Source organism: Vidua macroura, chromosome 2, assembly GCF_024509145.1.
Source record: "Vidua macroura isolate BioBank_ID:100142 chromosome 2, ASM2450914v1, whole genome shotgun sequence".
Classification (NCBI taxonomy): domain Eukaryota; kingdom Metazoa; phylum Chordata; class Aves; order Passeriformes; family Viduidae; genus Vidua; species Vidua macroura.
This window is the reverse complement of record NC_071572.1, coordinates 112725265-112739091: the sequence shown is the minus strand read 5'-3', so window position 1 is coordinate 112739091 and position 13827 is coordinate 112725265. Positions and strand designations below refer to the sequence as shown.

The window sequence follows — 13827 nt, the reverse complement described above, 5'->3', positions numbered from 1 at the left end:
ATTGGCCCTTTGTGTAACATGTCCCAGCCTTCAGTGACAATGCATCCCTACTGCTTACTGTCATGATATTTTAGCACATTCTTATTTTCTATGTCAAGGTAATTTATGAAAATATTAAACAAAACAGCTGCTAGAAGCAGAACTTGAGGGACTGGGTCAGTAATCTCTCAGCTCTTGCTTTCCCATTCATGAATGTTTCCCTTCTGCCCTTCCCTTACTTGTCAGCTGAATTTTTCTCAGCATATGATGAGTTCAACCCCAAAATATTATTCCATAGGAACCAAAATTAAATGCAAATTTAAATGAAATTCATGTGTGTCAGCCAAAAAATAAATAAAGGATTAAAAAAAAAAAAAAATTCACTTCACACTTCTGAAGTGTTGATTTGTAGATGCCAGATCTTTGACTGACATTTTTCAAAGGAAATTTTAAATTCTAGATTTAAAATGGCATTTTTTAAAAAGGGGAATTGTTTGTAAAAGAGTTAAGGAAAACTCCAGCAAAGTAAAGAATCATACTTTTGTTCAAACAGAATGCTGTGGATGGATCAAAAATGACACTTCTTATTTTTGCATTGTATTAAGAACTAGGAAAAATTCTATTTTGAATGGTCCAAGTGAAACATTTTTCCTTGACATTTTAGCTTAGCAACACAGGTGAGGAGTGCACTGTTTTTTCCAGTGTGATTCTTCATGCACATTGCAATCCTTGTATCAATACTTCTTCATCTCAAATGATACTGGACCAGGAGACTTCTTAGTGAATGCTGGACTTCTGCTTGGAAATAGTGGTCTGCTTTTTTTCCTCTAAAGTGGGGATAAACCCTTTCCCACTGCAGCCCCACCATGTCTTTATTTGCTTCTTGCCATTTTTCCAAGGTGGTTGAATAACCACCTGGGTACACCTGAAGTCTTTTCCCCACCAGCAGTCTTGCTTTGAGATAGGTTGGTGCATTTCTCTGACTTAAAACCGACTCCAGGCCTCCTGTATGCTCAGAGTCTTGTAATTTCTTGGTCCAGATCTGCTCACTGATCGTTCCCTTAGTCTGTGGAACTCCTGTGTAGCAGTAGGCGCTGCCCTGGCACAGGGTGAGCCCTGCTCCCACCACATTTTCCAGCAGCAAAGTTTGAGAAACCTTTTCTCCCTCCCCTTCCCCTTTAAGTCCCATCCTGGTTTTTGTGGGCCAGCTCTTGCGTGCTTTCACTTGTAGGGTGTTTTTCAGCTGCTCCCTTTTGGGGCCTGGCACACATCAGTCTGAAGGCTTCAATGGGGGAGAAAAAAAGTGGTTGTTAGGTTTCCTGGCTGGCTGCAGTGCCTGAATAGGATGCTCGTTCGGCACATTCAAAAGAATAATTGCGCGCGTAGGCCTCGCTGCGAAGGGGCAGGCCTGGCTCGTTTACTGGGCTATTTATAGCCTGCTTTTCACCATCTTTTGTCCCATTAAAACCAGAATGTGGGTAGGGAACAAACACATAAGCTGGGCATGAACATGGCCAAGAAGAATGAGTCTTTGATGAGGTCCAAACGCTAATGGAGCACGTCCTGTGGCATTGGTGCAGGTCTGCTGCGGGGTGAAGGGAAGCCAGGGCTCCTGCCTCTGTGCTGCTCGCCTCTCAGCTAGCCAGAGATGCTGCTGGAAGGGACCACATTTTGGAAGCTTATTTCTCACTGTCATGTGCCATTTCTGCTTTGACACAAGAGGAGGAGTAGACCTAGTCCTAGACCCACAGGGAGTCAGTCCACTTCTGTTATTCACCTGTGTGTTTTGTCCCCATGCTCTCCGCTGGGAGGATGTTGCTGACGTTCTCTTCCACAGCAATGTGCAGTCCTGTAAGTATCTCCTTTTCTCCCCTTGTTTTCCAGAGTGGGTCTTTGTGGGCCTGGTGATCCTGGGGGCGTTCCTGTTCTTCCTCCTGGTGGGGATCTGCTGGTGCCAGTGCTGCCCACACAGCTGCTGCTGTTACGTCCGCTGCCCCTGCTGTCCTGAGTCCTGCTGCTGTCCCCGGGCGCGTGAGTGACCCTGTCCAAGCCTGGTGCAAATCTGCCCTGCTACTTCTGCTCCCTGGCAGAACAGGAGGAGAATCTGCTAATATTGCTTCCTTTGCCCTGAGCACTTCGCTTGGCTAAAAAACTGGTTCTTAGGGAGTGAAGCATCTGACCTATTACTCAATGGTTGAATGCTCAAAGTTAATTACAAATGTAATTCCCCAAGCCCTCCCTGCCTTGGCAGCTGTGCCTGCTTTTCCAAAGTGTCATGCTCCCATTCCAAAGTTGTTGTTGTGTCAGTGAATGTTGTGGGTCAGAGCTAAGAGCATCCTGGGAGGTTTCTTCCTCGCAATGCAAATCAGCTGTCCTCTACAACAGTGCAAAATCCTTGCAACCCAGCAAGGTTCCTGGTCAGGCTCAGTTAGATCTGTCAAATTCCATGAGCCTCATCCTGCTGCTTGAGTCATCAGTTATTTTTAAAGCTGAACTGCCACTAAATCATGGCAGCAGTAATGCTGGCTGTAACACCCTGAGTGTCTTTCTGGGCATCTTGCAGTGCCATTATTATTATTTGCCCTATTATTATATGCAGTGCATATTTTAAACCCCCCTTAATACCCTTTGAGGCTTGGAGAAATTCAAGTTGGTCCTTGTTAATTTATTTGTCTGATTGTCTCCCGTGGGGCTGGTGGTGCAGGTTTTGTCCATGTGCGCAGTGGGCCTGTGGGGGGCTGGTGTGTGATGCTAACCCTTTTTCTTTTTCAGTGTATGTAGCAGGCAAAGCAGCAAAAGCTGGGTACCCTCCTGCAGTCTCTGCCATGCCAGGTCCATACTACATCCCCAGTGTTCCTGTAGCTGGTGTCCCATCTCCTGCTGTGCTGATGGATAAGTCACACCCCCCTCCCTTAGCCCCAAGTGAGGCCAGTGGAGGAAGCCAAAATGGTAATTTGCAGTGCCAGGCACAACATTCAGTCCTCTTACTGGGAGTAGGGCTGGGAAGGGGAGGAACGATTGTCACCGATCGAGTGGTGTGAAGAGAAGAAACACAGGGAAACTGCATTTTAGTCCTGTCTCTGACAATGACATTTGCAGTAGGGCCATGTGGTCTAACTTTTCTAGGGCCATCAACACAGAGTCAGTTTGTGGGTGCCTCATTAGGTCAGCGGGGAATGGGAGGCCAAGTTCCTGTACAGGACCCCTCTCATTACTGCTGCAGATGTTCGCTTGCAGAGGACAAAAGGATGAAGATTATTTCAGGAGAGCAGAGGCAGGGGCCATTTTCCCCTTAGAGCTGATGTCTTGCAAGCTTCTTTCTCTTTGTAAACTGTCCTTCCAACCCTCTGTAGGGCACTGCTTGGACTCTGGCAGCAGTTTTTGCTGCAGCATGTTTTGCTGTCCCTGTGGCATTTTGGGCAAAGTAACCTATTCCTTTGGTATTTCTGCCCAAGATCTTTTGGGGCTGGACCCTGTTCTCTACTTTACAGAAGTCAGTAAGTCACTTTTTTTGTTCAGCCTTTGCAATTGTGAAATGTGAGTGATGAAAGGCTTCTGACTAGAAAGGAGATGTGGATCAGTGTCAGACCTAGAGCCTCAGTGTGATGCCTCTTGTCTCAGGGAGGGTCACTTTGCTGCTGCAAAGGAAGCTGCCATCAAGGAGAAAAGAGGGCAGCTATTTAGCCACATGCATTTCAGGATCAGAGTAGCTGTCTAAATTCAAATATTCTGCAGCAGAAATTACTCTCACCAGTGTAGAGTCATCACTGACCCAGCTACATGTCTGATTTCAAAGCACCACACTAAGTATCAGTTGTTAAATTAACTCATGACAGTGTGTTGATAAAACATATCTGAAAAGACAAGATTAAGTAGCATAATTAATTAAGCTTCTGGAACAATCCTACACATGCTTCTGCTGCCCCAGTCAGTATATCAACCTTTCTGGAATTACATAAAGTATTTTCTTTCAACAATCATACGTTTTTTTGGTCACTGAAATCAAAACAGAGCTATGGAATAGAGCATTTTGAAATAGGAAATAAATCAATCACTGGTCCAACGCAGAATGTATCCAATTCAAAAACCTTTGTCAGAAAATGATGAATGACACCCCAGTGCTTCATTTTTTTTCTCCTGTGAAAAATGTCACTGCACATAGAGTTTGGTGTTGGTTGTGGGAACTCCAGGGATTTTTTAAGAGTCAGATCACAGCTCCCAGTCTTGTCTCTGCTAACAGAGCACAAGTTCAGAATTAAAAACAGAGGATACGTCTGGTAGCCAAATGGAATGGCTTTTAGGATCCCACAATCCTTACACAGAAGGATGCATTTAATATATAATGCAGCCAAATCAGGTGTCTGGACTCAATCCCTCACCTCAGGACTTGACAGGAAATAGTATATATGGCAAAGAAAAACATTATCACAGAGCTTTAACCTTTGTGGCAAGACAACAGATATTCTTAAGCTTTTTAAAAAATTAATATTTTTTTGCAATAATATGGACAAACCCTTAGTCTGGATCATGGACCTATTGTTCAAGGTGTTTGAACTGTGGAGCTGAGTGTTATAGCCTGTACTTGGTTCTTTTAAGGTCCTCCACAATGCCAGAATATCCCCTAATGACAGGCTGTAGAAGAGAAAACCTTGTGTGGCTTTTCCAAGCTACTTATTTGCTTGTTGGCCAGGCAGCAATCTAAACAAAACAGGTAATGGTTGAGTTTATAATAAAAGCCTTTCTCAGAAGGAGAATAAAAAGGCTCTGTGTCCTCCAAACAGCTGGTGTAGGTCTGATCTGAAACTGTGTATCTTTGGGACTTCCACCTTTCTGTCAAGTCCATTTAAAAAAATGGGATTGGAAGTGCTGGGGGTCAGAGACTGGAGGATTCTGTAATTCTGGCTTAAAGTTACATTTTGCCCTAGATAGATTCTGTGCTTATAAATGACCCCTGTGAGGGGATCTAGTGAGCAAACTCAGGCCTGAGGATATTTAGAAAAATTGTCTGGGGTTACATAAAAGCCATGTGGCGAAGCTCAGGTTAAGCCTAGGAACTCTATCCTAAATTTAGGGCTGAATGGAGAAAAAAAGCTCCCAAAACATTTAGCTCTCTTACTTAGAAGAGTGTTGACAACACATAAATTAGGATTTATGCTCTATTTTAAATGCAGTGGTTACCTAGAGGCTCTTGCATAGATCCTTTAAACTCTGCACACAGGGAAGCTTTTGGTCCTAGATCTTTAACATGAAAAGGGTATAAGGATGAGACATCATTTACTTCCTAAACATACTTGTCTGAAAAAAGAGTAGTGCTGCCCTTTCTGGGGAGGGAGACAGCTTACAGTTTTGGCTGAGTTGATTCCACCCACAGAAGAATAAAAATAGTGTCCAGTTAAATACAAATTAAACATCAGAAATTTATGAACTGTTCAAGAGAAGAAAATATGGAAGAATGTTCCATTCTCTTTGACTTCAGTGAGTGGTTCTGGACATGTGTTCAACATCTCTGCATCTTTATTTCTTTATAATTAAAATGGGCTTAAAATGATTCAGACCTGATTAAAGGATTATGGCAATTTACAGATGAAGAGTGTGAGGAAGAAACAATAATATCTTTGGTTCTCAGCTGAAGGAATAATGAAGAAATTTAGTAAGTTGAGCATTTAGTATCATTATGAGAAGTATTTGATAAACAAACATAGAGACAAAACTGCTTCCTCTGTAGTGGAAAATACTTTTTATGAGCTGTTCACAATCATTTCTGCAGATTTAAATCCAAAATTAATTTCTAGATGCTTGCAGAATTAACCAAGAAATTAATTTGCCTTTTGATACACAGCTGCAATAGCAAGTTTATTATGATGCTAGCATGAAGCCTAGCTAATTCTACATCAGTTCCAGGAGCTACAGAGGTTGCCCAAATAGATGTTTGGCACAGCCTCAGTGTGAGCAGTGGCTCTGGGGAAACAGAGTGTGGGAGCTGCCTGTTCAAGTTCCCCAAAGGTTATGAGAAGGTCAGAGTGATTTGCTGGCCTGTGTATAAATGAGGTGGCAGCTTAGCTGAGCTCCTAGTCCACACATTAGAAGAAAGAATAGCGAGAGGCCTCTTTCCTGGCATGCTACCAGACAGAAGTGAGGTACCAGCCATGATGGTGAAGTGGAGAACTGCCCTTGCTGCTCATGCAGTGCAGCCAGAGCTGTCACTTCTGAGGGCAGTCAGTCCAGCCTCACTTGAGGAGACCTGCTGTGCTTCGGCTTTGGGAGGCAGAGGCAGGATTCCTTGTGCTCTGTAAACCACTGTCTGCATTTCCAGCCACTGTGCTCTCACTCACACACAGGGATAATAAAGCACACACTGCTGTCAGCTGAGCTGTCTGGAGGCACCTTAAAAGAAGGACCCTGATAGACCTCTACTATATTTTTACATCCTATACCATTCCCAAGTGCAGACACACAAGGTAATATCTCAAGACAGAATCACTTATTTTACAGGTGTGCAGTCCAAACCCACAGTAAAGCACTTTGCTTCTGAAGTCTACCCATGGCACAGCCATTCCTGAAGCACAGCATGGTTATTTCCTAGTGCACAGAGACACATGCACAGCAGTTTGGGACAGGAGGTGCCTAAGAATATCTCTGCCAAGTCCTTGCTCAGCCCACACAGCACATACTATGCGACGTACTACCAAAGCCATATGTTAATAGCTCGATGTGTTGCGGTGGTGAGGGATAAAACAGAAGGAACAGGTTGGCTCAGAAACACTGTCCAAGTGTTTAAATTGTTCCCCAGCAGGAGCAGTCATGCAAGTCATGCAACACTGCAGTATTCCTGCAAGGGAACATGTTAACCCCATGCAAGGCAGGCAGGTTCCATTTTGTAGTGCTAAGTGAATTGTCCTTACAATGGTTCTCTAATAAGGCTGAATTTGAGGGTTGTAGTCCTCTCTTGTACCTAGACCTGTACAAGAAGGATTTCTGTCAATCCTGAAATAGCTCCAGGCTGACACCTTTCTTAAATAATCTGCTATAAAAACCTTATTTTCTTCAAGGAAGGAGTGGAAGGGTGGAGTTCTCTGCTTGCTGATCATAGACCTGCCTTAAGGTAGTCAGGCTGTTTGTAGTTGTTGTTAGTAGGTAAAGTGTGCCTGGAACTAACCTGCCTGAGTTAAATCTGCTTTGGCTCCACACGTACAGGGCCTTCTTTTTTACACACAGGCACATGGACAGGTCAAAAAGCTGTCCAGACTTCCCAGAAGTCAAGCATTTCATGTATGTCTAAGATATATACCTTTTCTGTAAAGTAAAGCTTGTAAAAATCCCAGAGCAGACAGTTTCACAGCTACCAGTGACCTGGTTGGCCTCATCCCTGGAGTCAGTATAAATCTCAAAGCAGCGTGGTGTGCTTTGTGGGACTTTGTGTTTCCTTCTATATTCTCTGGAGCTTCTGGCACACGCTCTTCAACCTGTGTGAGGAGAATTTATGGGGGTGGGAGGGTGGAGTGGTCTTGCACAGTGACAGCTCCCAAATGCTCAGCCACCTGCTTCTCCTGCAGACTGAGAGCTTAGAGGAAGCCTGATCTTCTGGGACTGCTTCTCCCGTACCATGACGAATATTTTCAGTAGTGCTGAGGAAGGAGAAATGAGTTCTGCTTTTCTCTCTGCCATCATCTGCGGAAGTTGGAAGTTGGAATCACTCTGTGGCAATGAGGGGGTTGCTTTTGTTTTAGCCGGGCAAAGCGGGCCAACTCCAGAGCGAGCCTGTCTCACAGGAGGGAGGGTGAGGTGCTGTGAGGATGTCCCACCATGCTCAGTGTCCATCGCTGGATGCACTGGGTTGTACAAATTGGGCATTTCCAAACCATTTTTGCTGTTCCCGCAAACTTCTAAAATGATGCAAGTTCTCACAACTTCACATCCCACACTGTAGACGAATTTCTTGTGAAGCAGCGACTGACTCAGTGTGTTTTGACGCAGCCTACCTGCCTGCAGACGTGAGCTCAACTACAGAAGCAGTGTTGTGGGAAAGGCTCCTTGTTCGTAATTACATGGGTTTTCCTCTAATGTTTTCTTTTTCTCTCCCTAGCAGTGCGCAAAGGGTACAGGATCCAGACTGACAAGGACAGGGACTCCATGAAGGTGCTGTACTATGTCGAGAAAGAATTGGCTCAGTTTGACCCGGCTAGGAGGATGCGAGACCGATGTGAGAAACAAGCATGGTTTGATTTTTTTTTTTTCCACTGACCTAAGCAAGACTGGGAAATTCATAGTTAAATTTTCAATTGGTTTGCCTCAGGGTCAGCCCCTAGGATATGATATCCAGGATAAGCTAATTGGGACAGATAAAGTCTAGATTTTAGTTATCTACGGGTATGTTCTGATTTTAAAGGTCTGATGCTTACCTAATCATTCTTAGAGCAAAGTGAGGGATACTGAAAAGCTCATGAAAATTGTCTACTCATAATTAAATTTTGGGATCATCAGCATCTGAAGAGCCAAGTCCCACTCATACCTTCTACAGCCTGTGGTGTGATAATAGCTGGGATATTGTTTTCACAATTTCTTAAGAGTGTGGTGTCTGTAAATTCCCAGCATGGCAAAATAGGAGAGGGATGATTTTATTGAAAGTGTCTTTTGTGGGCTGCAATGACCACAGTGTGGCTTGAAGGAAGCAGGAAGTTTGTTTGGAGTAGCTAATGCCCTGAAGAAGGAGCAGGGTGCTGAATAGGGACATGGTGCAAACTCAGAACTGAGCTTCTGTAAGGAACTCTTCACTGTCTTCCCATAGCCTCTTGTAAACTTTATTTCCTTAAAGGCTGAGGTTGCACTTAATGTGTGTCAGAATGCAAACCCAAGTGAGGATCTTTCCACATTAGGAGGCAGAGATGCAGAATAGAACAAGGTGTGTGGGGAGGGCTGGCAGTGCTGCTCCTTGTCCCGTGGCTGCTGTGTGCAGAGGACAGTGGCAGGCTGGGGGCTCAGTTCCTGTGGGCAGCGCACAGAGCTAGCCCATGTTAGGCACTGCTAGAGGCTCATTTCAACCAGACGTGTGGGATCCTGAAAATCATTGAAGGAAAGGGCTTTAAGGAATGACACTACATCAAAGCTCTGTACAGATTAGGCATAACGAACAAATTATATATATTTCTAAAACAGTCACTGCTGAGCACACTGTCTTCTCCACCCACAAGATTTACTATAAAAAGACCTCTGCAGATTGGTATGTCAGGCCTACAGATGTCAGTGTGCTTGATGGGGTAGAGACTGACAGTGATTCAGATAGACTTTTACTTTTTCCTTAATCTTTTTTTGAGGGGGTTGCTTTTGTTTTAGCTGAGCAAGTCAGGCCAAATCCAGAGCCAGCCTGTCTCACACCAGGAAAAGGGGAGGTGGCACAACTTCTGTGCTGTAGTGGTGTCCCACCAAGCTTGGTGACCACCTTGCAAGGGCAGGGAGCTCACAGGTGGAAAGCTCTTCCTGAAGGCTGAAGTGAGTTGTCTGGAACACTGGCATCTGACGCCGTTCGCGATACCCTCAGAATCCCCGCCTGGCTGCCATCAGGCGATGCCCATCTCATTTCTTTCCTGCATCCTCCCCTGCAGATAACAACACTGTCTCTGAGCTGAGCTCGCTGCACGAGGAGGACCTGAACTTCCGCCAGCCCTACCGGCAGGCGCGGAGGAAGCCTCTGCCCCCCGCGGGGGACGTGGACGGCGACGCCGAGTACTGGGCAGGAGTCGTGGGCGGCGGCAGCACCTCCAGATCACAGGCTGTGTCTGATTACAGGGATGAGCGGGACAGCTACTGGCACAGGTGAGGGACACCACATCAGGGGGCAGCTCTGTCTGGCAAAGTGGTAAAGAAAGCAGAAGGGACAGATGGATTGGTAGCTCTCCCCCGTTTCCTGCTGCCCTTGCTCTGCTTAGCAGGAGAGAGGGGCTAGAGAGAAATAGGAAATCTGGACATGTCATTAGATGAGGTCAGAATGAAGCTGATTGCCACAAGCCTGCTGAAGCTTACCCAGCTGGGTAAAGCTAGGTACAAGCCCCAGTCCCAGTGGGATGTAAAAGTGAGAGCAATAGGGAACCAAGCCAGCCTTCCCATAGTGGGAAAGTACAAATCTCTCTCTTGAGCTTTCTACCTGATGCCTCCAGCACTTCCCAGTGCTGGTGTGCTTTATTATATAGGAGTCACACCCTCCTGCTTTGGTGCAGCTAGACAGGTGCTCCAGGCTTGAAGGACTCGCACTCTGGTGCCTAGAAGAGAGATAGCACAACCTTTCCTCAAGCAGCCCAGTATTCCAAAAGCAATGGCAGGGATTTTCTTCCTTCAGTACTGGGCTATTGTACCAGCTCACTGTCTTTAAACCTGCTTCAAAACTGCCCTGCTGTGAGCTTCTATAGCTGGGCTCTTGGGTTTTTCAGCAGGATATACACCTACAAGCTCTAGGATGAAGGAGAAGCAGGTCCAGCCCTGCATGTTGGAGGACAGGGCAGGTGCACCCTGGGGATAACCTCAGGTAACATTAGACATGAAGAACCTGAGCTGTCTGCACTAAGCTGCCTTTACAGTCAGCAAAGAGAACCCAAGGATGTGATAAATTCTCTTCCTATGGAAGACGATGAAAACAGCTCAGATGATTCATGCCCCCAGGAGGGCCTGTTTCCCTCCATTGTCTGTGCAGGCAGCCGAAGGGATGAGTGCAGCTGGATCCTGCCCTCTAACCCTACCTCCTCCCTCTTCCAGCCAGCAGAGATCCAAGTCGGAGATGCTGTCCTGCAAGAGTTTCTCTGTGGGAGAAACCTCTAACCCTACCTCCTCCCTCTTCCAGCCAGCAGAGATCCAAGTCGGAGATGCTGTCCCGCAAGAGTTTCTCTGTGGGAGTGCCGGCCGTGTCCATGGACGAGCTGGCGGCCTTTGCCGAGTCCTACAGCCAGCGCCCGCGGCGGGCGGACAGCCAGGAGATGCGGCGCTTCGAGCGCTCCGAGTCGCACGGCGGGCGCGGCGGGGGGCTGCCCCACCAGGACAGCTCCCTGGAGGAATACTACACCAAGCGCTGCAGGGGCAATCGGGAGCCGCTGACGGACTCGGATCGGGGCTGGTCCTACAGCCCGCCCCGGAGACGGGCCCACGAGGAGAAGCACCTTCCCAGGCTGGTGAGCCGGACGCCCGGAGGGAGCCAGAAATACGATCACTCCTACCTCAGCAGCGTCTTGGAGAGGAAATCCCGGAGCTATGACGAGAGTGGCGACCATTGTGCGACCCCCTCGAAGCTGAGCTCGCAGCCCAGCCAGAGAGGAGGCAGCACATACTACGCCTGGTCACCACCCTCCACCTACAAAGCCGAGAAGTCGCAGCCGCCGCCGCAGCAGTCGTCGTCCCCCGAGCAGGACGAGGAGGAGGAGGACAGCCTGCCCCCCTACAGCGAGAGGGAGCTGAGCCGAGGCCCTTCCTACAGGGCCAGGGAACAGGCCTACCTCAATGCCTCTGACAAGAAGAGGAAAAAGGACCCCAAGAAAACAGTGAGGCCATGTCTGGTGGTCCTGGTCCAAATAGGCTGAGCGGAGAGCCACCAGGCAGGGGTTACTAACCAGAGTTGATGGGCAAGGGGGTTTTCCAGGAGGGTGACACCTGGAGTCTGGCTGTCACTCCCTGTGGGAAGGGGGGAAGCAACTGGGGGGGTAGGAAGCCAGAAAGGGTAATAGCTCCTACACATGAGTCCATGATGGAGGGGAAAGCCAGATATGTCTGGGACTGGGGAGGTAAGGGATGTCTTTGGCATCTTTGGCCTGGTTATCCAAGGTGGTGGGATTTTATCTAGAGTTCAGGAGGATTGTGGTAGGGAAGTTACCCAGGCCTTACAGAAATTATAGGGCTTTGCTTTGGCCTTGATCTTTGTTAAGGAAGGGTTGAGAGGCTCATGTTCTTCTGGACTGGGAAAGGGCTGGTAGCAGGGGATGATGTAAGAGACATCTTTCTGAAAGGGGTGAGATCACAGACTCCCATGGCTGTATGGACACATGGGCTCCCTTGGGGGCCATTCATGCCAAAGACATTCCTCCCCCAGGATACCGGCAAGTGCAAAACATCCTGCCACAGTCCAAGCTAGTGAGGCCTGATAAATTCATGGTTGCTGGGGAAGGGGATCTTCCCCATCTAACCCAGGTGGGGAAGGCTGCACCATGAGGGAGACCTTATCATTAGAGTCACTTGGCTGTGGGAGAGAGGACTGGATTGTGAGTGGACAAAGCTGTTGCTGTTTAGTTGTGTCTCTGTCAAAGCCTTGTCTGTCCCTTTGTCTGTTCCAATTAGGGCTTTTCTGTTGACATTTAATCTTCTCTCTTTCCTCTCAGAATGATTTTCCAACAAGGATGTCCCTTGTGGTTTGAACTTGTTGTGGACCTGTCATTTTGATGGGCTGGATGTCATGAAGTGACTGCAGTGGAGAAGATGCAGAGCAACAAGCAAGACATGCCTCTGTGAACCTTTGCAGCCATCAGCCATGGACTGTTTCAATTTTTTGTTTCATCCAGGGGAGCTGAGGCTTTTGTAAGAGACAGACTCCCATGGACAGCACTCAATCTCAGAGGCTCTGGGACTCTGCCAGGAAAATGAGGCTAGGGCTCTCTTTGGCACCCTGTTTTCCAGTGCCCTCCATTCTGCACTGGACGGCAGCCACACCCCTACTACCCCTGCAGCCCTCCCTGCAGCCCTGAACCACAAGTGAGGCTGCCTTTGTGCCTCTTGCCCTGTCCCATGTGCAGAAGGAGGCCTGTGTACCTCTTGCTCTCTCTGTCTGCTCAGTTCTCTGTTTGGATCAAAATTGTCTCCACACTTAAAGCCTTTTCTGTATCACCCCTGTGCTGGGAGGAGGCCTTGTTCTTACAACTGCAGACTGCCTCCAGCTGATCAGGCCCTAAATCACGAAAGAAAATCCACATCCTTTCAGACACTGCAAGAAAATGACTGATGTTACCTTGATAAGGGCTGAATGGGGAAAGAGACAATTATGAGTTGGTTTGTTCAATATATTTAGTTCTGTTCGTTGTGTGATGAGAGTTGCAGGTGAGATTGATGTATTGTTTTGAAAGTGGGTCAAAGTAGCTTTTACTGTGATGAGAGCATGATTTGTTTCCCCCCCTGCCCCCAACTGTGTTTTGTTTTGATGCTGTTGTATTTCCTTGCAGCTCAACTGTGCCCCTGTAGAGCTTCAAGCTGGAGTACCTGCTCTACTGTTTTAAAAGCAGTGCTCTAGCCTTCCTAGTGCTCTGCTTCCAGCACCACCAGACACTTCTGCCACTCTAGTAGTTGCCTATTTGTTTCAAGGAAGCAAAAAGGGGACAGTCTCAGTGAGAGGGCAGCTGCAGACCTTCATCCTGTGCTGCTGGTGTCACTCCTTTCAGGGAATAGTTTCCCAGAAGAAACTACTACTGAAGAGAGCAGTAACAGCAGTAGGAAATGAACAAGCACTGTGGAGGGATGCAAGCTTTGAAAGTCACCCTTTTCACTTAAAACTATTCCATTCACTTTGGTTGGGATGTGGTTTTAGTGGCTGTTGTCTCAGGAATAGCTTTATTTAGAAGTGAGTGCTTCGCACCATTTGGAAGCCTGACATTCTGGTTTTCATAGGGTATTATGCAGTCATTTATTTAGCTGCTAAAATCATCATGTGAGGGAAGACAGTGTGAACATTTTAAGGTCCAGTATCCTGATCCCTATTACACCTAGAAACAACTTAGTGCCCTGTCATGTTATGGACATTATCAGCCTCTGAAATGACATCTTTGTTGCTCCTCTGGGAATTTGGGAAGCTGTCTGGCCTCAGATGCTCATACTGGCAGTACTGTTTGG

At 47.1% G+C, this 13827-nt stretch overlaps 1 protein-coding gene across 6 annotated transcripts in view; it reads left to right on the top strand.

Moving 5' to 3' along the window:
• The window catches only part of ILDR2 (immunoglobulin like domain containing receptor 2), a 36330-nt gene extending 23301 nt beyond the window's left edge, over positions 1-13029 (top strand). For 3 of the 6 annotated variants that reach the window (XM_053970556.1, XM_053970557.1, XM_053970552.1), the window contains 6 exons: positions 1864-2010; positions 2752-2928; positions 8063-8179; positions 9579-9789; positions 10808-11498; positions 12330-13029. In XM_053970556.1, the coding sequence (XP_053826531.1) occupies positions 1864-2010; positions 2752-2928; positions 8063-8179; positions 9579-9789; positions 10808-11498; positions 12330-12365 (1379 nt within the window). In that variant the 3' untranslated portion in view covers positions 12366-13029. Of the gene's footprint in view, positions 1-1863; positions 2011-2751; positions 2929-8062; positions 8180-9578; positions 9790-10807; positions 11538-12329 lie in introns of those variants that run through there. The other 3 variants (XM_053970558.1, XM_053970553.1, XM_053970554.1) reach the window with 2 other exon arrangements.
• Positions 13030-13827: the final 798 nt, after the last annotated feature.